The 25,596-nt window shown below is 40.2% G+C and overlaps 1 protein-coding gene across 6 annotated transcripts in view; it reads right to left on the reverse strand.

Moving 5' to 3' along the window:
• dpp6 (dipeptidyl peptidase like 6) overlaps positions 1–25,596 on the reverse strand; it is a 557,184-nt gene that overhangs the window by 42,319 nt on the left and 489,269 nt on the right. For all 6 annotated transcript variants that reach the window (XM_062984637.1, XM_062984639.1, XM_062984636.1 and 3 more), the window contains exons 9-14: positions 18,213–18,367; positions 17,696–17,793; positions 10,724–10,847; positions 10,178–10,216; positions 4,763–4,870; positions 2,616–2,707 (exon numbers count right to left, since the gene is read on the reverse strand). In XM_062984637.1, coding sequence (XP_062840707.1) covers positions 2,616–2,707; positions 4,763–4,870; positions 10,178–10,216; positions 10,724–10,847; positions 17,696–17,793; positions 18,213–18,367 — 616 coding nt within the window. The remainder of the gene's footprint in view (positions 1–2,615; positions 2,708–4,762; positions 4,871–10,177; positions 10,217–10,723; positions 10,848–17,695; positions 17,794–18,212; positions 18,368–25,596) is intronic.

Below are 25,596 nucleotides of genomic sequence, written 5' to 3' on the forward strand. Positions count from 1 at the left end.
TTGAAGATAACTGTCACAGAAAGCGCAATGCGCTCACAAATTGCAGTTGAACATGTGATACGCTTGTCATAAAGATATGGAAATGGTTAGTTATATGCAATTAAATATAGAAAATTAGAAGCAGCATCCCAGCTGTCAGGAAGAAATGAACAAAGAATCTTATTAATATTCTTCAACAGCTATAAAAGCCATAGGAAATGAGAACAGCTGTCCATTGTGCTGATTTTGCACTGATGTTTCACATGTATGGATATATAACTCTCTCTCTCTCTCTCTATATATATATATATATATATACACATATATATACACACACACACACACTTCTAAAGCTTTCTGAAATTCCATGCATGCATCACTACCCAGAGAAACCTTAATGTTAAGTACCAATCTTTGTAATGTTGAATGTCTTTACATACTGTCTTTAAGACATAAAATTTACATGCTAATGTAAGTCCACTTTCCTTCTAATATGACCAATACCACAAAACGATAGGGCTTGGAAAAACTATTTTTTGGAGTAGAAATTCCCAGAAATTCCCACGCCATCTGCCCTGATAATTCTGGAAGTTGTTATTTAAAAAGTATATTTTCCAAGCTCCGTTAAAAGTGAAGATACATCAAAAATATAAAGAAGTTTAGCCTCTGGGTTGCTGTGAGTTTTTTGGGCTGTATGGCCATTTTTCAGAAGCATTCTCTCCTGATGTTTCACCCACATCTATGGCAGGCATCCACAGAGGTTGTGTGGTATGTTGGAAACTAGGCAAGTGGGGTTTATATATCTGTGGAATGTTCAGGGTGGGAGAAAGAACTCTTGCCTGTTTGAGGCAAGTGTGAATGTTGCAGTTGGCCACCTTGATTAGAATTGAATGGACTTGCAGCTTCAAAGCCTGGCTGCTTCCTGCCTGGGGGAGTTCTTTGTTGGGAGATGTTACCTGGCCCTGATTGTTTCATGCCTGGAATTCTCCTGTTTTTTGAGTGTTGTTCTTTATTTACTGTCCTGATTTTAGAGAAATTTACCCCTCAGAAGGTAATTCAGTCCTGGATGAGTTATTATCATGGGGAAAAGTGTCTCCACTGAAGCTTCCTCTCCAATCCTTGTTTCCACAACAAGCCATTTATTTCAAAATCCAATGATCACAGGGGCAGAAAGTGGGGTGAAATATTCTGAGCAGACAGCAAAACAAATACCACATGGATGTTGAACCTTTCCTATGCTATCCAAAGCCTTTGTCTGTCTGTCTGTCTATCTATCTATCTATCTATCTATCTATCTATCTATCTATCTATCTATCATCTATCTATCTATCTATAATCTATCTATGTGTGTGTGTGTGTGTGTGTGTGTGTGTGTATATATATATACATACACACACATACACACACACACACACACACACACACACATACATAGATGGCTGGAGTTAAATTCAACTTAAGAACAAACCTACAGAACCGATCTTATTCATAACTTGGGGATTGCCTTATACACAATACTTCAAATATTTATTGCATGAAACAAAGTTTGCGTGCATCGAATAATCAAAAAGCAAAAATGTTACAATCCCTGTCATCATCTTGATGATTTTGAGGTATTTCAGATTTCTGGAGTTAGGAAAAGAGATTTTTATTTATCGTATCAGAAGCGAAACCAAGGTTACTGTTGTAATGTATTTAGAAGCACAAAGTTAAAAACTTGGCATTATACTAAATGTCCTTTGACCAGAATTTGGCCACCTGGAGTGCCTCTGGTGTTGCTGCGAGAAAGTCCTCTATTTTGCATGTGGCAGGGCTGAGATTGCATTGAAGTAAGTGGTCTGTGGTTTGCTCTTTCTCACACTCGCATGTTGCGGACTCCACTTTATGGGCCGGAGATGTTGTTGCCTTGGTTCTTTCATTGTTGGCTGCTACTTCTTGGCAGATGTCAGATGGTGCAATACCGGCTAAACAGTATAATTTCTCCAGTGGTGTAGGGCGTAGACATCCTGTGATAATGTGGCATGCTTCATTAAGAGCCACATCTTAATTTTAACGTGGTGAGATGTGTTCCACCCTGGGCATGCGTACTCAGCAGCAGAGTGTAGTAGCAAAGCACAAGGGCAGATATCTTCACTGTTTCTGGTTGTGATCCCCAGGTTCTGCCAGTCAGCTTTCATATGATATTGTTTCCAGCATCCACTTTTTTGCTTGAATTTCAAGCAGTGCTTCTTGAACATTAAGCAAAAAAGAGATAATCAAATTTATGCAATATTCTTCACTCCCTTCTGCTGTAATATAATATCAGATACTGTAAAATATGTTAATGTGATTAATTTCACTGCAGGCTTCTCTTAGCAACCACTCCTCTCAAAACCCCGAGGCGGCTTTTGGGCAAGAGAGCTCTCACAATTGCAGTGTGATTCTGATGCCCATTTTGAACATTCAGATTTAATCAGTGCTCAGTTTCCATATTTAACCCAAATTCTTTAGGTTTCAGTCCATAGAATGATTCACCAGGTTATCTAAGTAATCTAGTGGTCCAATTTCTCTGCTTATTTGCAACAACAACTGATGGCAAATATCACCTTCAAAAAGATGAAAGTTCTTTTCAGCTCTGAAAAGAAGAGACTACTTACATTTTATGCTGCTTTTCATCATATCCCAAAATCTTGGTCACATCCCAGTCCCCCGATGTGATGGTCTGTAGGTTATCATTGCTGCTGTTGGGCTGCCAAAAAAAATTGAAAAAAAGTTGAATTTCAGACAGAAATGCCAACCTGTCTTTTCTACCTCTACAGATCTTCAAAGCAAGCCATCCCAATGTCTCTGACACAGTTAGTTAAAAAGTAAGGTACTCATTTATTATTATTCTTCCTTCTGCTAAAGTCCTGGGAGTATAAGTGACAAACATAAATGGAATGAAATCTGTGCCTGACATAACTCTAGGAGTTCCCAAAGTATGTTGTAGTCTCCCTGAAATGAGATGAAAAGAATGTTTGAAGGCTGCATCATATGGTTAGTCCGAACTTGTGTAGAGTCATGGATTCTCTTGAATGTACCTATGGATTAACTCACCACTCATTAATTCAACAAATCTGCACTAGATGGAGCTAACCAATATAATTCAAAGCAAAGTTTCCACAAATGTAGTGTTGGATACATTGATCAATTTTGGTTTCCCTCACTTTCCCATTTCTCCAACCTTTTTTCCCCGTTTCACTGTCATAAAGTATTTTCAAACCAAAATGACACAAATTGCATTATTTTCATGCATATTTCTGACTGCACAGTTGTTCTCATACACAGCTTTGCTGACTATGTTGAAATCTACTCATTCTTTTATTATATTCTTTTGTTTTTTATTGATAAATAGATGGATTTGGCTGCATGTTTTCATCCAATATACACATTTAGGATGTAGTTTTGGCTGATCCAGAAAATTAAAATAAGTGAATGTACCCATTTTCCAACGCACTCTGTCCTAAAGTACACATCTTTGGACTGGAGGATGTCATTGTGAAATGCTGAGAACTGTGAATACTGAATGTTAGCAGTGTTTCAATATATTCATTGGTCTTGAAAGCATGTATTAGATAGGCTTGCATCAAAATCATAATCAAATATATTTTCTTGCTGTCCATTTGTGAGTTTGGCAAAGACAAGATGTTACTCTTAATTGCTATTTAAGTCAAGTTTGATTTCTGGAAACCCATGCTTGAAATACATCCAAGTCACACTGTTATCAGTATCTCTACAGCCTCTTCCAAACTCATAGCTGTGTCTTTCTTGACTGAGTCTAGTCACCTTTAATGCACTTTCCCTTTTATTGTTTTGCCTTGCCATGCCTTGCTGACTTTTCTTGTGACTCATCTCTTCTTGGGTAATGGCCAAAGTATGACAATGATAGTTTAGTCACCTTGGTTTCTAGGGAGTGTTTAGGCTTAATTTGCCCTTGGACCTATTTATTTATCCTATTAGCAATTCTTTATATGCTCAGAAATCCACCCTTTCATAATGACCAAATCTATCCCCATCCCCAACTTAGCATTGAACCACTGGAACCCAGTCATAGTTGTTCTGTGGCTAGTGGAAACTGGGACATCAGAGAAGCATCTGGCTATGTCCCCATAGTCAGATAAGAAATTATGGAAAATGGTTGTATTAGCCATCCATTTCTCAGTGGATGATCTGGTTCCAGGGGCATAGCCAGATGCTTCCCCAATACCACACCACCACCACTTTCCACCATTCATGGAATGACCATTGGAGTTATCTCCTTCAATGCAGCAGCTCAAGAGCAAGTATTAATGGTCCTCAATAACCACCTGTAGTGTAGTCCTGCACGTATTTTACGGTGTCATGTTCTGCCATATAGGATTCCAACCGAGGTGTGCATTATTATTACTTCTCAAGTGCTTATAAAAGGAATTAGGCAGCAATTTAAAATAATAATAATAATAATAATAATAATAATAATAATAATAATAATAACAACTTTATTTTTATACCCCGCCCCATCTCCCCGAAGGGATTCGGGGAGGCTTACATGGGGCCTTGCCCGATAAAACAATCAAATATCAAAACACAGCAATAAAACAGTTATCCAATAAAAACATCAATTACAGTAAAAACAATCGTTAAAATCAACATAAAACATACAATATTAACACTGGAGACTAATTCATAGAACCCAGGCAAAGTGCAACATGTGTCGAAATGGGCCGAAATGGGGAAGGTAATTTCACAGTTGAAATGGACAAAGTGTAATATAGGGTTTTCTCACCTGTGATGAAGACATGGCAATATGGTAGAATTCACCCCGCCCTCCCTGAGGAATGGCTCGGACAAAGAAGAACTTCCTCCCATCTTTGGAAAAGACAGGCTCTTCATTCTGCAAATGCCAAGGAGTTGTAAATGGATGTGAGTAATATAAACATACTAGAAAGTTTTTAAATAAAGCATTTGAAAGGGTGTCATAGTGAAGATGGAGCCAGATTGTTTTTGGCTGCTCCAGAGGCTAGGACACAGAGCAATAGATTTAAATAGCAGGAAAAGAGATTTCACCTAAACATTAGATGGAAAAAGCTGTTCAGCAATGGAATATGCTACCTCCTCGGAGTGTGGAGTCTCCTTCTCTGGTGGCTTTTAAACAGAGGCTAGACAGCAAATTGCCAGGGCTCCTTTGATTATATATATTCGGGTGCCTGATGAACCTGTTGGCCACTGGGATCTTTTCCAACACTATGGTTCTATGATTCATGCTAAAAGGACAATGATTCAATTTCTTTGGATACCATCCACCAACCAGATGTAAGTCAAACCTTGGAAATTTCAGAAGCCCAGCTTAAAACATGTTCAGTTCTGCCGAACTTTTTCCTGTTGGACTGGGTTTTGGAAATGGCTGTTTTCAGGTTGTCAATGTGATGGTTGTATAGAAAAGGTAATTTTACCTACGAACCTTATTTTCCCTGGCATTTCCCCTTAATATGGTGATAGGGAATGATATAATTTCATGTGTCACCAGTGGAAAAATGGGGTATTTTGGCTTTCTATGGAAATGTGATCAGTGAAGGGAGTCAGAGGAAAGAAATTGCACATATTTGAAAAATGGGGTTATATTCACAAAAATCCACTGGAAAATAAAACTAGCTAGCCTTAAAGGTGCTTCCACATTTATTTTTCTTGTTTCCTTCCTTTTAATAGTGAAACCCATGTTGTTCTGCTAGGATAGCCCATAGAGTCTGTCCAAAATGTGTATTTTCCAGACTTCAACACAAGACTAGGCAGGAAAGAGAACAATTCCTCTACTTTCTGTAGTTGTTGCTTGAGAACTACAAAGTGAGACGATTGATCCTTCGAATCACAGAGTGATGCTGTTTTGGAACTATCTTTCATTGTCATTCTTTGAGATTGTAAGGCTTTGTTCTTCTTCTTTTTGACTTACCATTGTCTAACAAAGAAGAAACCCTGAGGAGATCGGGTGCACTGAAGCATTTTAATCTTCAAGGATATTATCCTTTTGCAACATTAAAAAAAATCAAACATATATAGATCTACAGTGAACCAGCTGGAAGGCACCTCTGATACAAGCTTCTGTGAAAAGAGGTTGCAGCTGAATACGTCTTTTCTACCAAAGGCTACATGGTATAATTTAACAATTGAGCCAAACTTAGCTGTTTGCATGCTTTCCTTGCCCAAAAAACTGTCCATTTTGCTGTTCACAAAGACACCAACAACACTCCATTATGAATTGCACTATTGTTCAGAACAAAAAGCAGGATTTTGAAGAACTGCCCAGGGTGTAGATATGTTGCAAGAGAACAAAATGAGTATATTGTTTTTGTTGCAGGCCTCCAGGTTGTTTCTAATTTGTGTCAGGGACAGTCTTGACTACTCTACTGTTGTCCCACTTTGTCCCAGTCTTTTTCTCTTCTTTCCACTTTGTCCTCTGCTTACATCGGTCACTGCAAAGTGAGTTCAAAGTGCAAAGATAGCATTCAACTAACTGAATGGCAGAAGGGGAAAGGAGGGAATAAAATCTTCCCTTCCCAGTCAACTTAGGCAAAAGGAAAGTGCTGCAGCTTTTCCTAGCTTGTGAGGTCTTCCTCATGATTGATTTTTGCTGCCTTGATCACATCTAATTGCTACTTGATTTTCATCTATGCAATGATGGAGGGTATAGTATTATTTGTTAAACCAATCAGGAAAGCAACTTGTTTGGGACTATACAAACAAACAGACCATAATGGAAAGACATGTAGAGAGAGTATCAATCCCGGGTAAAAAGGCAGGTAAGAGATGATAGTCTGGCCTTCTTCCTCTTTGTGGTCTTTGTATGGTCTCATCTGCAGAAATAATGAGCCCCCTCCCATTCCTCCCTTTCTTTCTTTGCTAAATCATTGCTTTAGCAAAGCCCTAGCAATGGATCTTTGATGCACAGGTTTCGTGATAATTCTGTTCCTTAGTTTCCCTAATTCACACTGTCACGGTGTGCTGGGTTTTCTAATGATTCCCATTCTCTCAGCTTTACTGAAAATTACATGGCATGAATTACATTATTTAATAGGAGGCAGAGAAATCTGTTGAAAAGGCTTCGGTTCTTTTTGTCAGGATGCAGAATTGAAACTGGTACAACACTCACCGCTGTCACTTGATGTGCTAGTTTATTGTTAAGGACTATTTATTAGTTACACATATACCCTGTCTTTCCTCTAATGAACTCAAAGTGGACTGCGTGGTTCTCATTCATTTCACTTTGTCATCATAACAACAACCGTATGAATGAAGTGAATCAAGCTGAGAGAGCATGATTGGGCTAAGGTCACACAATGACTTTCATGGCTCAATGGAGAACTGAAATATAATTTCCTAAATCCCAGTCCAATGGTTTTAGCATAACATGCCATGGTCTTGGATGTATTTCTTGCAGTTTTTTAAAATATTGTTGGATTCCAGTTTCCCTCATCTCCAGACTTTAGGCCTGATGGACACCAGATCTAATGATACATAGAGGACCCAAAGTTCTCCATCCCTGATCTAAGGGGATGTCTAACATGAGTAATAGCCAAATCGTTTTGCTATATAAAATGATTGACAGTAACATCCATTGCAATTTGTGGTGCTAAGACCAGTTTTAATGGAACAGCTATCAACTTTGTGCTTTTTTAAAAAAATACATAGTTCGAACAATTCTGAAAATTACCTTCTGACCTTAAAAGAAAGGAAATGGGGGAAATCTATGAGATCTAAAACCTAGTAATTGGTATGACTGTTATAGCCTGATAATTTGAGACAGTATTAAAAAAGAAAAAGAGATGTCCTATTAATCAATCACTTAATGAAACTGAGCAGCTTGGAATAGCCATGCTATCAAATGCAATTCCTGTAGACTTCCTTAGGAAAGCAGTTTTTACTTATCTGTGGAACTGTGTCAAATGCTATTATATTTTGGAGTGATTAATAGCATAGGATTCTTCCCCTGGGCCCTAGTAACTTAGGGCTCAGAAAAGGGATGTAGAGAGCAACAGAGAATGTTGGACCTTTGTGGGAAGCAGGAGATCATGGTTGAGAGAATGCAGCAATACAACTAGCCAGTAGTTGGCTCTCCACTTTTGCAGGGATTGAGGGGTCAGGACTCCCATAAAAGTGGGAAAAAGTTGGTATCTTAAGCCCCCTGCTCAATAGGCATGCTGCTAATTCTGCTGTGTTTTCTTTTAACCTATGTTGTAATCTGTCTCAAGTCCTACACTGGGAGAAAAGTGGAAAACTGGTTTAAATACATACATACATTCCAGGTCCTATTTATTTCCATACTTCAGTCTTACAGTTACAGAATCATAGTGTTGGAAGGGATCGCATAAGTCACGTAGTCCAAGCCCTGATCGCATAAGTCACGTAGTCCGTAGCCCAGGATCTTCAGCTAAATTATTCCCAGCAAGAACCTGTCCAGCTTCTTTTTGAAGATTTCCAGACAAGGAGACTCGCCACCTTTCTAGGCAGTTGGTTCCACTGACAAATGGCTCTTACCATAAAGCAGGCATGGGCAAACTTTTTCGCCTTAGGGCCAGACTGCGGGCCTAAGGAGTGGGGGGCCGGGCACATACTGGGTGGGAAGGACCCGGGCCTGGGAGAGGGTGGGGCAGGAGGGGGCAGAGCAGGGCCTGGGTCATCCTTAGGTTGCCCTCCCAGCATAAGTACAGGACTGCTAGCCCCATCCTTATGCCGGGAAGAAGGCAGGACACACGATGACTGCCCCGATCTTTGGGCTGTCCTCTTGACATTATGCCAGGAGGAAGGCAAAAACATTTGTGGCTGAGAGTGCTCTGGAGGGTTCTGAGCTGCCACATGTCGTCCTTGAGCCTTCCTCCTGGCATAAGGATGGGGCTACTCGCACCGTCCTTATGCCGGGAGGAAGGTGAGACACACAGTGGCTGAGAGAGTGCCAGAGGGTTCTCAGCTACTACGTGCCTTTCCTTCCCCATCTTTTTGCCATAAGGACATGACAGGCCACCGTGTCTTTCTGCAACAGGATAGGGAAAATTAGGAGGGCCTGAGGTAAGACCCCTGGGCCTTAGTTTCCCCATGCTTACCATAAAGACGTTCCTTCCAATATTCAATAAACAATCATTCTCTTATAACCTAAAACCATTAGGCCTCTCGGGCAGCATAAACAAACCTGCCCCCTCTTCTCTTTGACGTAGGTGTCAGTCTTTGTTGTGTGTATTTGATATATGCATTTTAATATGTCTGTCTGTTTTAACCATGTTGTACTCTGCCTCGAGCCATAAGGAGGGACAGGTAATAAATAGAATTATAATTATAATATTATTGACATATTATTATTATTATTATTATTATTATTATTATTATTATTATTACAGTAGAGTCTCACTTGTCCAAGCTAAACGGGCTGGGAGAAGCTTGGATAAGCGAATATCTTGGATAATAAGGAGGGATTAAGGAAAAGCCTATTAAACATCAAATTAGGTTATGATTTTACAAATTAAGCACCAAAACATAATGTTATACAACAAATTTGACAGAAGAAGTAGTTCAGTACACAGTAATGTTATGTTGTAATTACTGTATTTACGAATTTGGCACCAAAATATCACAATATATTGAAAACATGGACTACAAAAATGCCTTGGATAATCCAGAGGCTTGGATAAGCGAGGCTTGGATAAGTGAGACTCTACTGTATTATTATTATATCACTGACAGTCCTTGAAAGTATTTTAAAAGGGTAATCATGTAATCCTGTAATCTTCTCTTCATCAAGCTGAACAAGCCCAGCTCTTTCAACCTTTTTTCCTAGGTCTTGTCCTCCACACCTTTCCACATTTTTGTTGCTCTTCTCTGAATCTGCTCCAATTTGTCTATATCCTTAAAATGTGCTTCCCAGAGCTGAATGTAACATTCCAGATGAAGCCTGACCAGTCCAGAATATAGTGGGACTATTTCTTGTAAACTATGCTTCTATTAATGCAGGCGAAAGTTGAATTTGTAAATAGGAACTGGGAAGGCAGATCCTGAGATCACCATTAATCATCGCCAAACAATTAATTTACATCTCTTAAACTTGTGCCTCTTTCTCTTGAACATGCACCTTAGTGGTTTTTCTCTGTTGCTTTAGATGTTGGGCAGAAATCAATCTCTTTTATTAAGGACAGAAGGAAAAAGGAAAGGCCTGCATTACCTGTCGATGCAGCCAGGCTGTGCTCTCATCTTCGTGTTTCTGAAATGAAGAAACATAATTAAAATACTATACTGTGGTGTACATCTATTATACCTGGCTCATCAGGGCAGAAAGCTATTTGACTCAATTTCAACCTGGGATTAGCAAACACAGAGGAAATCATCTGAGCGTGCTTTATGAGAAGGCAATGCGAATGCCGCTCATCACGCTGCCCTCTGCTTCTGCTTCTGGTTAAACAACTGGCTGCATTTAAAGTGGGGTTGTTATCTTATGCCCGAGAATAGGCAGATTTAAGACCTTTCTTTCTTCGTTAAACTGAGATCATTAGGGTGAGGAGAAAAAGAGGGCGAGGTTTTAGGAGTGTCCAAGGTCAACCAATGGGTTTCCATTGCTAAGATTTTCTTGCAAAGAGACAATGAGTACTGCATGACATCATGTGATAGAGACTGTCATCAAAGCCACTGTTATTCAAATATTTAGGTATCTAAACATGTTTAGTTTCTGGGGGGGGGGGGTTGTTATGTGTAATAGATTTAAAATATATACCTTTGTGCAGACCCCTGTGGTTGCATCACAGAGAGTTAGGATAGAAAAATTCTGTGCCCTGTTTAGCCAGTTGACTGCCACTTTGGTACTGGTTGCCCATTTCACCATGGTTATGTAGTGCTCCCTGAAAAAACAAACAAGGGTGTTGTTTGCTTAATTGTCATGTACTAAATAAAACAATAAAAGCAAGGTAAAAGAACGTTATGATATTTCATTTTGTAGCATTGGTAGAAGGGTGCATTATTTCAGCTGGAAACTGCCATAAGAAGGTTGTTCCATTCACTATGAGTGTATTCAATTCTAGTGTCCTCAGGGCAAGAGATAGGACAATTAAGTTATTCCCATTAGTCTTATTAAGACCAGCTGCCATATTGGCTCCTGCCCATTCAGCCCTGCTTCCTGTAGCCCAGCCAATCAGCATGGCCATTAGCTAACTTCATAATTCAATTTCCCTTATCTGGCTTTGCTTGTTTGCCTCAGTTTTCCTGCCACCATTTACAAGGAATATTTAGTCATCACCACCACTGCCTTATTTCTTATCTGCCTTTCCTCAAGGCTGGGTACAACAGAATTTACCTGTATATACTCGAGTATAAGCTGACCTGAATATAAGCCGAGGCACCTAATTTTACCACAAAAACTGGGAAAACTTTTTGACTCGAGTATAAGACAAGGGTGGGAAATACAGGAGCTACGGGTCAATTTCAAAAATAAAATAAATATTAATAAAATTGCATTATTTGAGGCATCAGTAGGTTAAATGTTTTTGAATATTTATATAAAACTGTAATTTAAGATAATAAGACTTTAATAAGATAAGACTGTCCAACTCTGAATACCTATATACTCAAGTATAAGCCGACCTGAATAGAAGCCGGCCAGGATCCTCACTCGAGTATAAGCCGAGGGGAGCTTTTTCAGCCCTAAAAAAGGGCTTATACTCGAGTATGTACAGTAAATACATAGATAAAAACAAATATATATATAAAATATATGGACGTAAGATTGAAACACATAAAACATTAAAAATAATTTAAAAGGTCCAGTGTATGGGCAGCTGAAAAGAGGTGATAGCCAGGAATTCCTGGTACCAAGTTAGATGTTTTGTCGGGAAAAAATCTCACTTCTTTGTACCAGTCTGCTCAAAGAGGGAACAGATAAACCTGTCAGTGTGTGTGAGTGTATGTATACATGTGCAAACAATTGTCCCTCCATATCTATGTGTTCAACCAACCATGGCTTGAAAAGAAAAAACCTTGTTTTCGCTGTGCAACAAGCACTATGTATAGGCATACCCTGTTGCAACCTCCTGGCATTTCACAGATGCTCAGGTTCCTTACAGCATTCATTTGAATGGTTCACCATTTTACTCTGCCATTGTACATAATGGGATTTGATTCTGGTGACAGTAGAAGTGTCCTGGAGTCAAACCACAGCAGATACCTAGGGCCCACCATAGATGGATGGGTGGGTGGGAGGAACATGGGGTAGATGATCTCAGCATCTTTGATAAGCAAAAAAGTCCCACCCCTGTGACCCCCGCGAGGTCCATTGCACTACTGCCTAGTGATTTGAAATGTGAAGAGGCAAGGTCACACACAGGTCAGCTGTATAGGAATCACTTCTGCCTCTGTGTATTGCTCCGGCTGCTGCTGAATGTTTAATGCATGTCAGGATTGTGCAAAGCTCTGGAATGATTCAGTTCAGGTCCAAATGGCTTAAAATCTGTGTCAGGCAGCAGACAGTCATGTCCACAAGCTCATTAACAAGTGAGCCCTGGGGACACGAGATGGAGTGAGCAGGGAAAGGGAAAACGGAAAAGGAAAGCAAGTCTCTCACAACAACAACAACAACCTCAAATCTGCCACGTGGAAAGTAACCGAGTGGGGAAAAGGTGGGTAGATCAGTGTAAGAAGGTAGAGGTTAATACAAGTCAAAAGAAATTAGTCTTTCAGTACTGAGTCAGCTGCTCAACTATCAAGCAATAAAACTAGAAGGACACAGCAGGATTTGTTGTCTATATAGGCAGTCCCTAAGTTACAAACAATCGACTTATGGTTAAGAATGGGAGTGAGACAACAGGAAGTGAGAGAAATCAACCTCTTGAAAGGAAGGGAAATTCACTCCTAGAAGAGTCATTATCATGAAGAAAAGGTGTCTCAGCTGAAGCTTTCTCTCCAATCATTGTTTCCACAACAAGTCAAATTTATCAAAATCGAATTATCACCGGAAGAAAAAGTGAGGTGAAATCTTCTGAACAGGGGTAAAGAAGACAAAACACCACAGGGGTGTTCACCCTTCCCTATGCTATCCAAACCACATATATATATATATATATATATATATATATATATATATATATATATGTGTGTGTGTGTGTGTGTGTGTGTGTGTGTGTGTGTGTGTGTGTGTGTGTATATATATATATATATATATATATATATATATATATGGGTTGAATGAAAAGTAATGTCTCTGCCTTCGTTACTTGGGTTTGGATGGGAGTATTTTAATAAATCAAACGCAAAAATAATCCTTAGAATGTGCTCTTTAACTGCCATTATTCACTTTTCTACATAATAACCAGACAATTGGATACATTTCTGCCAACGATGAACAAGTTTTCTGAAGCCGTCACAGAAGACGTCGACACTCCTTTTCCGCAACCAGCGTCTCACAGTACCCATTGTGCACAGATCTTCCGATAGCCAAGCAAAGCAATAATGTGAAACACACATTCTTGTGAAATGCCAATTATGCTTGAAATTTCTCTCTGAGTGATACGATGATCATCCTGAATCAATCTGTCAACCTCTTGCTTGTGAAACTCGGTGGTTGCTGTCACAGGACGTCCAACGCTTTGTTTGTCATGCAAGTCAGATGTTCCCATCTCAACATCTTTAAACTTACTCGCCCAACGATGCACAGTACTCACATCAACACAATCACCATAAACAGCTTGCATTCTCTGGTGAACCTCTCTTGGGGTGACACCTTCTGCTGTCAAGAATTCAATGACTGCACATTGCTTAACTGACCGCATTGACTGACCATTTGCGCAGGGTTCCATACTTCACGCTTTAACAACACAACTGTTCAATGCTAAGGCCTCCCTCCAAATGGAACTGTAGAGGAGAGTCTTACTTTTTTTTTCGTGTCAGGAGAAACCAGAGTTGCTTCTGGAGTGAGAGAATTGTCCGTCTGCAAGGATGTTGCCCAGGGGACGCCCGGATGTTTTGATGTTTTACCATCCTTGTGGGAGGCTTCTCTCATGTCCCCCTTAGAGCTGGAGCTGATAGAGGGAGCTCATCCATGTTCTCCCCAGGTGAGATTCGAACCTGGCAGCTTTCAGGTCAGCAACCCAACCTTCAAGTCATGAGGCTTTTATCCCCTAGTCTTACTGAACAAGACAGTACCTGCCACATACCAGTACTGCCATATGTTGAGGAGTTACGAAGGTGGAGGCATTACTTTTCATTCAACCCTTGTGTGTGTATGCTTGTGTGTGTGACCTTAAAATGTACCTGTTCCAACTTACAAACAAATTCAACTTAAGAACAAACCTATAGACCCTATCTTGTTCATGACTTGGGGACTGCCTGTACTCATGTATAGGTCAATCACATGCAAAAGTTGAGGGCTACTTTTGGCGATAAAATTGGAGATTTTGCTATGATTTTTGGATAAACTGAGGGTAAATATTAGGGGCATATTTAAAACTTAGAGACATACAAGCAGGAATGTCTATGTGTAGAGTGCGTAGATGTTGTAGTGGTGACCCTGGACTTCAACTCCCACCATTCCTAACAGCCTCAGGCCCTTTCCTTTCCCCTCTTAGCTGCTTAAATGGCAGAGAGGGGAAAGGACAGGGCTTAAGGCTGTTAGGAATGGTAGGAGTTGAAGCCCAAAACACCTGGAGGGCTGAAGTTTGCCCATGCCTGTGATAGTGGGATTTTTGCCTAGTATTACTAATTCAATCTTGGATGCATGCAGTGAGCAGCTCCTGCTCCTCAAAAGTTGAGAAATGAACAAGTTCAGCCTCTGCAAGATTGTCAAACCACCCAGCATTTACATATTCAAGTTGAATGCACAGGTCAAGCTATCTTTAAATTATAATACAATGGCTTTTCAGAGTGTGTACAGTCCATAAAATTTTTATGAGTTCATTTGTTTGCTATAAAATATGCATAAGGAACTGTTGCTCTCCTTGGGATTAACGTGCTGCCTCACTGGAGAAAACCTGCCTTCTGGAAAGGGTTCGTCATGCATACAGAAGAGGGAGGCTTCGGAAACACTGACAATCTGATTACCCAGCAAAATAATAAGTTAGATATTAACTCCGTGGTGCTTTGCAATGTTTAGCACAATAATTCAGCAGCTTCATGCTCAGCATTTGAAGACAGAGCCACACAATCTGTGATGGGAACGCATCAGCATCAACATTTCTTTCTCATTTATTGACACATCACTCCAGTACATTATGGAGGATAGCTTGTTGCACTATGAATTCTGGAATAAGTGTAATTTGTGCATAATAATAATGAAAAAAGTTTTCTCTCAGCAATAGGCTACTGCAATTGGAGGGAAACCAATACAAAAACTAGAAAATTGCTGGTAGAAAAAGGAGATTTTTCATTATTGCCTTATTTGGTGAAAATATTGGTGAAAGTTATGAAATCTGAAGTCTATTTCTTATGCTTTAGACCAGGAACACACAAATTATGGCCTTCCAGAGTTGAACTGCAATACCTATCGACATAGTCATTGATGAAGGATTCTGGAAGTTACCATCCAATAAGTATCTGAGGGGCTGTACTTCAGACCAGTGGTTCTTGACCTGTGGGTCCCCAGATGTTTTGGCCTTCAACTCCCAGAAATCCTAACAGCTGGTAAACTGGCTGGGATTTCTGGGAGTTTTAGGCCAAAACACCCAGGAATCCACAGTTTGAGAACCACTGCTTTAGACTGTTCAAGAGTTACTACATCTTTTTTTGAATGAAAGAACTTGCAGTAAAGTCCAAATAATCTAAAAATATGCAAGAGGTTGGGATTTGGACAACGCTTATTCAACAAATCCACCAAATTCCATAGCCAGGGATTCAGAATTTGAGACAATGTTTTTTGGACAACAGCTACAAGCCATGGCCAGTGATCATGTTGGTTGAGAGCTTCTGTGAGCTTTAGCTGAAAAACTTTGAAGATCACACCATAATAAATCACGTGATTTGTGTAGTTACGATACTTGATTATGGCCATAACCTCCAACTGATTTTGTAGGCACAATCCGGACCAACCTCTGTCTCTGTATGCTTTTAAAATGTCATAGTTCTTTTTCTCTCCTCCATGTTTTTCTACTTTGTCTCTAGCTTTTTTTTCCAACTACTGCAAGTGGAGTTCCAAATGCAACAGCAGTTTGCATTCAATTAACTCAGCACAGGGCAGAGGAGGGTGACAATCTTCCAAGTAGACTCAGGCACCAGAAAACCACTGCAGCCTCTCCTAGCTTGTATGTTCTTTCTCATTAATCAATTTGCTATCTTGGCCACATTTCCTGGATTTCATGTGTGAGATATTGGATGGTATACAAGACCTGAATCCTATTAGTTAGTTTCCATCTTGGGCAGACCTATTGAATCGGTGGTTCATTGGGTGAGTCACAGCATTAGTATATCCAACTGACTCGACCAATCCCCTTTAGATGGGAAGAAGCATAGACTTTATAGGATTTTCCGAGTCGTATGATCTGGATAGAACAAATGTTAATAGTAGAGGGTATCCATGAGACATAGTAAAGGATCAGAGATGGCAAATCCAGAATTGCTCAGGGTTACAAGGTAGTCCTTGTAAGAAACTGGCCACTGGCCCAGAGTCATTGCTTAAGGTAAAGGTAAAGGTTTTCTCCTGACATTAAGTCTAGTTGTGTCCAACTCTGGGGGTTGATGCTCATTTCCATTTCTAAGTCGATGAGCTGGCATTGTCCATAGATGTCTCCAAGGTCATGTAGCCAGCATGATTGCATGGAGCGCTATTACCTTTCCACTGGAGTGGTACTGACTGATCTACTCACATTTACATGTTTTCAAACTGCTAGGCTAGGTTGGCAGAAGCTGGGGCTAATAGCAGGAGCTCACCCCGCTCCCTGGATTTGAATCATCGACCTTTCAGTCAGCAAGTTCAGCAGCTCAGCGATTTAACCTGCTGCGCCATCAGGGGTTTAACCCACTGCTTATTTCAACAAAATTGCTGGCATCTATGCAGATCCACCTGAGAGCTGTGGTTCGAGCATTTTTACATATTTAGACACACTCATGGTTGTGCATTTGGGCCCTGATTTATTATTTATCTGACTCTGGGTTTTGTAAACAGTTTTAGGCCATGGCTAACCACTGCACCTTTTAAATACCTAACTCATCTCAATAAACTTCAAGGTGAATTTGGAGCTTTTAAATCTAATTTGGGACCTAGAATACAATCTGCAGAGCATAGATGATTAACCTTACCAGTACATTGGATGTGTGTGACAGCACAAACTCGCTGAGTGCCCTGGAAGGTGTCCAAAGCTCTGAAGTGATCAGAGATTTTAAAGAACATTAGCGTCATTTTCATAAGGTTATGCTGACATGAAATCCAATCGTTTGCTAAATAATGTGTTTCAAAATTAAGCCTGCTTCAAAGGTAATTCCAGATGAACAGCTCTTAGTAAATGAAAGGCACTGTATAGCTATTAAGTCTTTCTCCTGTTAACAGATTTTTGATAAGAAAAAAATGGAAGGAATGGTATGAAAACTGCAGAGACAACCAATTGAATATGAGGGCATCCGGACTCTTCTCCTTCATGGGTCAAATTACTCTGCCAGCACCCAAAAGATGGAAAGAAGAAGGGAAAAACAGGAAAACGAGGAACTGCAGAAGAGAACAAAAGAAATAGTAGCTATTTGTCATATATTCATATTTTATTAACACAACACAAACCTCATTCTTGCATCATCAGGAGGAGTCATTTCCAAATCATGCGTAGGCCCATTCAAACCAATGACATGTAACGATATACTTGGATTTTCTGTTCCAACCTAGCAGACAAAAGAAAATAATTATTTATGAAATGGCCTAGGACTGTACAAAACAAAATCTTGTTGATTTAAATGGTTTTTCCTCTATATATTGCTAAATTTAGACCTAACCCACTTTCCATCTAAGACAGTTGTTCTCAACTTGTGGGTCCTCAGGTGTTTTGGCCTACAAAATCTTAGCTAGTTTACCAGATGTTAGGATTTCTGGGAGTTGAATGCTAAAATCTGGGGATCCACAGGTTGAGAACCACTGATCTAAGATAACCTGGCACAAACAAATGAGGATTTTGACATTGAGCATAGTAAGTTTTGGAGCAGCATTAAACATACAGAACAGACAGTGTCAAACTATATGGTATCTCTCAGTCCGTTTTCTCCTCTAAAGGGAATGTTTTCTAGCATTGTTGACTCAAACCTACCTTTGGGTAATGATAGGTTTCTACTTTAGGGTAAAGGCTGCCAGTGAACATGGGGATTTCCATTGTGGGGACTCTGGAGTCATTGATGGTTGCATACGCCAACCTCGTGCCATCCGGGGACCACCAATGGGCAATGTGAGTCTTCAGGATCTCCTCTGTATATAAACAAGAGAAAAGCAGGCAATGAGATCCAAAATGATAGTTAGAAAAGATGTGGAGCAGAGAAGTAAAGAAATTTCAGTCAGTGTGCAGTGCATCAAAAGAAGAGTCTGAAATTAACAAAGAATACCAAAGCAGGATCTATTGTTATGAAAATACCGATCACCCAACCTTGATTAGACTTATAGTTTTCCACACAAAGGAATACTTCAGCAAAGCGGAATATTAAGTGAGGCAAATGAAGGATTAACCAACTCCAATGAAAAGGAATGCTGGCAGAGATAGATTGGAGGCTGCAATTCTTTACTTGCTTACTTGGAAATATATTCCATTAAGCACAGTAAAGGCGATTTATTTCCGAGCAAGCTTTCAGAGGACTGCAGTACCTGAAGGCCTGTTTTTATAACCCAAGTAGTATATTTTTAGATTTCTTTAAACAGCTGAATCTAAACTTTCTGGAAGCAGTGGGGTGACACAGAAACCAATTTAAATGACCATATCCTCGCATATGAACAAACACGGTGAAATGCGTTGGACATTGGATTATGACTCCAGAGACGAGAGTCTGAATCCCTTTTCGGTTATGGGAACCCACTGGATGATCTTGGGCAAGTCATTCTTTATTGGGCTTGGCTTCCAGAACTGTGGTCTGGCTGGTTATATATCCTGCATCAATATTGATAATTAAATTGTACTTCCACTTTTGTTTGATGTGTACTTTTAGTTATAATAATAATAATAATAATAATAATAATAATAATAATAATAATAATAATTTTATTTTTGTACCCCGCCACCATCTCCCCAGAGGGACTTGGGGCGGCTTACAGATATAAAACCAGCATACAGTATACAGCATACAGTAATATCAAATACAAAAACACACAAATAAATTTAAAAGGCATTAAAAAAAATCACAATCATTATAAAACACATGAAAAACACAGCAATAAAAACTTTTGTAAGCAATAAAAACAGTTGTATCTGTTCTAACTTTTGTAAGATGCCATGAAACCAAGGGCTGGAAAAAAGATGGCAGCAAAATTAACTAAACAAACACATATGTATATTTTATATATTTTAATATTTCAAAAACGTATGTTTTTCCCTTCAGTGAAGTTAGAAAAAAAACTGGAGATAGAATATATTTCTAGATGGTTCTCTAGTTCATTTTTGTATCTTTATTTTCACCCTGAAATCCTATTATATGTGTTTCTTTAGGAATCAATTCCGTTAAACTCAATTGGAGTAATAGCCAAAGATCTACAGTATGAGCTCTTGATGCAAGTTTTTACAGGAATTTAAAAAAATATATCAGGTACGACTCAATAATTAAATGTCTGATGGGAATAAAATGAGAGGGCTGGCAAGTCCTTGACACTTCAGCATTAATTAGGAATTACTTTATTCTGCAAACATCTTTCTCAGATCTCTGAAGCTTAATGAAGCACTTCAAGAGAAGATCATTTGAGATTCTAATCCTGGTTCCGGAGGGCATTTTCACATGTTATTTAATGCCAGAGACTTTTAAAGGTACTGAGGCATGGTGAGACTTTATGAAAAAGGAGCAATTGTATAACCAATTCCGACTCAATATTAATGTCAAACTGTAAAATAGCAGATCAAACTATCCTTCACCATTTCATTGAAAATCAGGACAGATGTGGTCAAGATGGAAAAAGTTATAAAGCAGGAATACTTAAATTAGGAGAAGCAACAGCAGTTTGCATTGCCTGGGAATGGCAAGGACTCTCAATTCAAATGAGTGCAAACATTTGCACTTTGGTCTCAATTTGTGGTCTCTTCCAACTCTGTGATATTGAAACCATATATCAGATATAAGTTCCAAAGCAAGAGCAAATTTAAATCATCCTTAGAGCAAATTAGATTTTGGATATATAATTAGGGGAACAGATGACTGTTTAAAATAAGAAAATACCATATATGATAATTAATTAGTAAGTTGACTGAAAAACACAGCCAAACAAACAAACAAAAATCTCTTAGTGTCCTAGCTTTTAGACCTGTGCTTATTTGAAGAACTGATTCAGAAAATTGCATTGCATAGACTGCATGAGCTCTCGTATCTTACAAATGGTTATCCTAGTTTTTTATGGGCGAGGAGATAGCAACTGGTATATGACATATGTTTTGTATCTCAAAAACATTTATTTATTTATTTATTGGATTTATATTCCACCCTTCTCACCCGAAGGGGACTCAGAGCAGCCCACAGAACACACATATGGTAAACATTCAATACCATTATACAAACAAGACAGACAACAGATAGAGGTATATATAGGCATTCTCAACTGCGACGTCTTGAAGGTTGTGCTTGATTCTGGCCACAGGGGGGTGCTGTTGTTCCATCCTCCAAGTCTTAGAGCTTAGATCACAAAATTCCTCCTTTCTTTTGAATGTCGGCATTTTCTGGTATTTCCCTTTTATGGTGCCATAAAATACTTCCCTGCTTAAGTGGTGCCAAAATTTATCTACTCACAGCTGTTTTCAAACTGCTTAGGTGGGCAGTAAGCTGAGCTGAAGGTCGGGCGCTCATCCTGACCCGGGCTTCAAATTGCCAACCTTTTGATTGATAAGATCTATTGCAGCTGGTGATTAACCAGCTGTGCTAAAGCCCTGTGCTAAAAACTATAGCTGATAGAGGAAAACTGGTGCCATTTTTGGAATCGGCAGGTCATATATACACACCAAAATGTTGGACAGTGTAATATCAATAGGACAGTGCATCTGCTCTTGATGCTAGTTTGAATGTTACAAGAGCAATCCAAGGTTCTGAACTCATTTTGGAGACGGGTGATAGGGCACCGCAGATGCATTGCCCCATTGATTTGAGGTCACCAGTCACTGCTGCAGGGAGAACTCAGGGCTTTGCAGTAGATATACATCACTCTTCATTAAATAAGCTGGGCATGGCAGAAGAAATAAAGGGCAATGAAATACTGAACTCCCAAAGCAACAAATGGAATGGAAAACTGTGGTACAGTGCAGTTTCCAGTACAGCTAGCTCCACTTAAACACTTTAAGCTCCCTAAGTCTCCATTACTGCCCCTACTCAAAAGCCAAATTATTTTCCGCTGTCCCTTCACCTTTTCATGGTTTCACAAAGAACAACAACAACTTTTATTTATTACCCGCTTCTCCTTACGGCTAATGTTATTTGGCTGCATCCCAAGATCATTGCACCCAGTCTTCATGGGTTAACTGACACAGCCAAATATGTAACATCATCCTTGAGCCCTTTAATATCTATTCATGTGCATTAGAAACATGGCTTGGCTTTCAGATAGGGAGCTGGCAGTGCCCAAAATGTCACAAAATGGCAATGCGGAACCGGCAACAAAATGATGGCAGATGTAGGCAGAGCTTGACATCAGAAACCGGCACTCACTTCCTGATTTAACTGAATCTATAAATTGCTTTTCTGTCCACCAGTTCCTTGATAAAAGCACACAACGCAGAAACGGAACAGGACAAAATATTCATTAAAAACAGTTACTGGTATCATTATACACTGATGTTTAATTCATGTTTGGAAACTGCAGAATTCGTTTCCACAAGGAGTTCCATAATTCATCTTTTCTCAAATTAAGTGTGGAACGGACTCCAAAGGCAACATGACTCAGCCTCCCCTTTTTTGGGAGGGGGCATGGCGTTAAGTCGATATCACGCCTGTCCCTTGAAAGACAGCTCTCCCAACTTTTAAATGCTTCTTCTGCAAATACACGTAATTGTTCGAAAGGTCTCCTCCTACCTTGGATAGAGAGCCCCTTGACAACACACTTCCCATGAAATGCCATGTCACTGTCCTTTGCTTGAGGGAAAAGGGGAAATTTGCTGTTTTTGCTCTTTTCTCAGTCAGAGTGTCAGGTCACTCTGTCTTGTGTTGGCAAACCTCAGGAAGAGGAAAGAGCAGGGAGACAAGGTGGACTATTTCTGCTTCACACCTGGCATTAATCCACTATGACAACCTGCTTGTGGAAATTAGGGAAGGCAGTGTCATCCTTAATTATCATTGTGCCATCGTGCTAGGAGATCTTTATTATTTTAGTGCCTCAGAGTGTAAGCAGCGAATGTCTGTTTCCTATCTAATGACAACCATAATGCTACTCGAGTTCTTCCTAGTAAATAATTGTTTTATTGCCCCAATACTCTTGTGGCTGTATGATAACAGTACTGGTCTCCTTTGCAGGATTGTTGTAATGAAGAGAAAAGTTGCATGAAGTTGGGGAGGGGGAGACCATACCATAGAATCATAGAATAGTAGAGTTGGAAGAGACCTCATGGGCCATCCAGTCCAACCCCCTGCTAAGAAGCAGGAAATCGCATTCAAAGCACCCCCCGACAGATGGCCATCCAGCCTCTGCTTAAAAGCCTCCAAAGAAGGAGCCTCCACCACGGCCCCGGGGAGAGAGTTCCACTGTCGAACAGCTCTTACAGTGAGGAAGTTCTTCCTGATGTTCAGGTGGAATCTCCTTTCCTGTAGTTTGAAGCCATTGTTCCGTGTCCTAGTCTGCAGGGCCGCAGAAAACAAGCTTGCTCCCTCCTCCCTATGACTTCCCCTCACATATTTGCACATGGCTATCATGTCTCCTCTCAGCCTTCTCTTCTGCAGGCTAAACATGCCCAGCTCTTTAAGCCGCTCCTCATAGGGCTTGTTCTCCAGACCCTTAATCATTTTAGTCGCCCTCCTCTGGATGCTTTCCAGCTTGTCAACATCTCCCTTCAACTGCGGTACCCAGAATTGGACACAGTATTCCAGGTGTGGTCTGACCAAGGCAGAGTAGAGGGGGAGCATGACTTCCCTGGATCTAGACGCTATTCCCCTATTGATGCAGGCCAGAATCCTGTTGGCTTTTTTAGCTGCCGCATCACATTGTCGGCTCATGTTTAACTTGTTGTCCACGAGGACTCCAAAGTCTTTTTTGCACACACTGCTGTCAAGCCAGGCGTCCCCATTCTGTATCTTTGCATTCCATTTTTTCTGCCGAAGTGAAGTATCTTGCATTTGTCCCTGTTGAACTTCATTTTGTTAGTTTCGGCCCATCTCTCTAGTCTGTCAAGATCGTTTTGAATTCTGCTCCTGTCTTCTGGAGTGTTAGCTATCCCTCCCAGTTTTGTGTCATCTGCAAACTTGATGATCGTGCCTTCTAACCCTTCGTCTAAGTCGTTAATAAAGATGTTGAACAGAACCGGGCCCAGGACAGAGCCCTGCGGCACTCCACTTGTCACTTCTTTCCATGATGAAGACGACGCATTGGTGAGCACCCTTTGGGTTCGTTTGCTTAACCAATTACAGATCCACCTAACCGTAGTTTTGTCTAGCCCACATTTTACTAGTTTATTTGCCAGAAGGTCGTGGGGGACTTTGTCGAAGGCCTTACTGAAATACCCCCCAGCATTTCACAGATGAATACCAGGACATGTGTGGCCAAGTAACAGTGGATGAAGATGTGTGGTCAAGATGACAAAATGAGGATGAATACACTAGGAAGGAGAGATTGCAGCAGTTTGCTTTTGCCTGACTTGACTGGGAAGAGAAAGATTTTGTCTCCTCTCCTCCATATTGCCTCACAAACTATCTGCACTTAACTCAGACCCCATCTACATTGACCATTTAATACCATTTAAAACCAGTATTGAAGAAAGTGGTTTCACTATGCGGATGATTACACAGGAAATCCTGAAACCATTTTGAGACCTGGATGATGATTACATAAACCACAGAGCACTGATTGCTGTAGATCACCCAGAGGCTGATGGTTTAACTGAGGATTTAGAGAAGATTGTGGGCTTTCCTGTGGCAAAAAGTGGTGGGCTCTCAAGCCTGGGAAATTCAGATCTGGGAAATGATGTTTCTCTCTGTGAGAAAACTGGCTCGGAAAGTGCAGGACCTCAAGGCCAGTCCGAGGAGTCAAAACTAGATAACAATTCGAGCGAAGAGCTAAGTGATAAGGAGTGTTCACAGGAGAAACCACCTGTTGCTACAGAGATCAACAAAAGTCTCAGTTTACAAATGAGAGTCGAACATAGAGTACACCAGGCTGAGAGATTATGTGGGATAGTTGGGGAGAAAAGTCATGGGAGACATAATGCTTTCATGGGTGGCTATCAAACAACAAGTTGTTGACCTTAAGGGTAGTTCAGGCAATGCTGCGTTAGAGTGAAAAGCTAAGCCTGAGTTCTTTTGTTCATGATTCAAGTCAAGCCTTGATTTTGGATTTAACATATCCTGGAAGTTTTCTATGTTCCTGTTCATGTACTCCTGCTCAAGTCTTATGATTCCTGGCTGTTCCTGGATTTTGTCACTTTTGGAACATGCAGATTATTGTTTGGTTCTCACCTTTTTCTAAACCCTTTTGGATTATATATCTTCCTTCCTTATTCCTGATTTTCTACATGCCTTTTATCTGTTTTAACAATGAAGTGTTTGCTTATATTCCTGGACCTTTGTGTGGTGCAGTGGTCATAGGTGTTTCTAGGCCTTGAGTGCAACACTGATGAGCTTTCTTTCCAGTGCCTTTGTGGGAGTTGGTTGTATAACCGCCACAATTTGAAGCTGTCTTCAAAATGCATTTAATGGTTAATATAGATGGGACCTGAATTTGCAACAACTATAGTCAAGAATAAAAACTGGAACATTCCTAAAGCAGCTCAAATAGTGGAATGACAGAGGATGAATTGCTCTGCTAATTCTGGACATTTGGAAGATATGAGGAAGGAAACTATTTACTCCATAATGATTACTGCTATTCAGACAATCTGCTATACAAATTGTCTGACAGGATTTGTAAAAATAGGAGTGGGATGGAGCCAGATTGCCTTAGATCCAAGTCACAGCACCGGCCTCAAATGTTAGCCCTGTGTTGTGACTCAGCAGTAGCGGAGTCAGAGTGAAGATGAGGAAGGGGATTTTGGGTTACAGATGCAGGAAACAATAGATGATGGGATGCAAGATGAATTCCAGGATGATGTAATGGGGATGGGAAATCATGGAGTCATACAGGCTGGTTCAGAAGCACAGCCTGTGGATGAACTCTTGAACTAGCCTGTCATAGATAAATACCAGGGAGACATTCCCATGGGAAATAATGAGCTGGATTTGTCTCAGGCTCCTGTTCAGGTGCAAGATAATGAACCGTGTGACCTTGACAGTCAAGAAGCTCCATTGCTATCTCAGGCAGATCATTTGCAATGGAAAGGA

The sequence above is a fragment of the Anolis carolinensis genome, chromosome 6, assembly GCF_035594765.1.
Source record: "Anolis carolinensis isolate JA03-04 chromosome 6, rAnoCar3.1.pri, whole genome shotgun sequence".
In the NCBI taxonomy this organism is placed as follows: domain Eukaryota; kingdom Metazoa; phylum Chordata; class Lepidosauria; order Squamata; family Dactyloidae; genus Anolis; species Anolis carolinensis.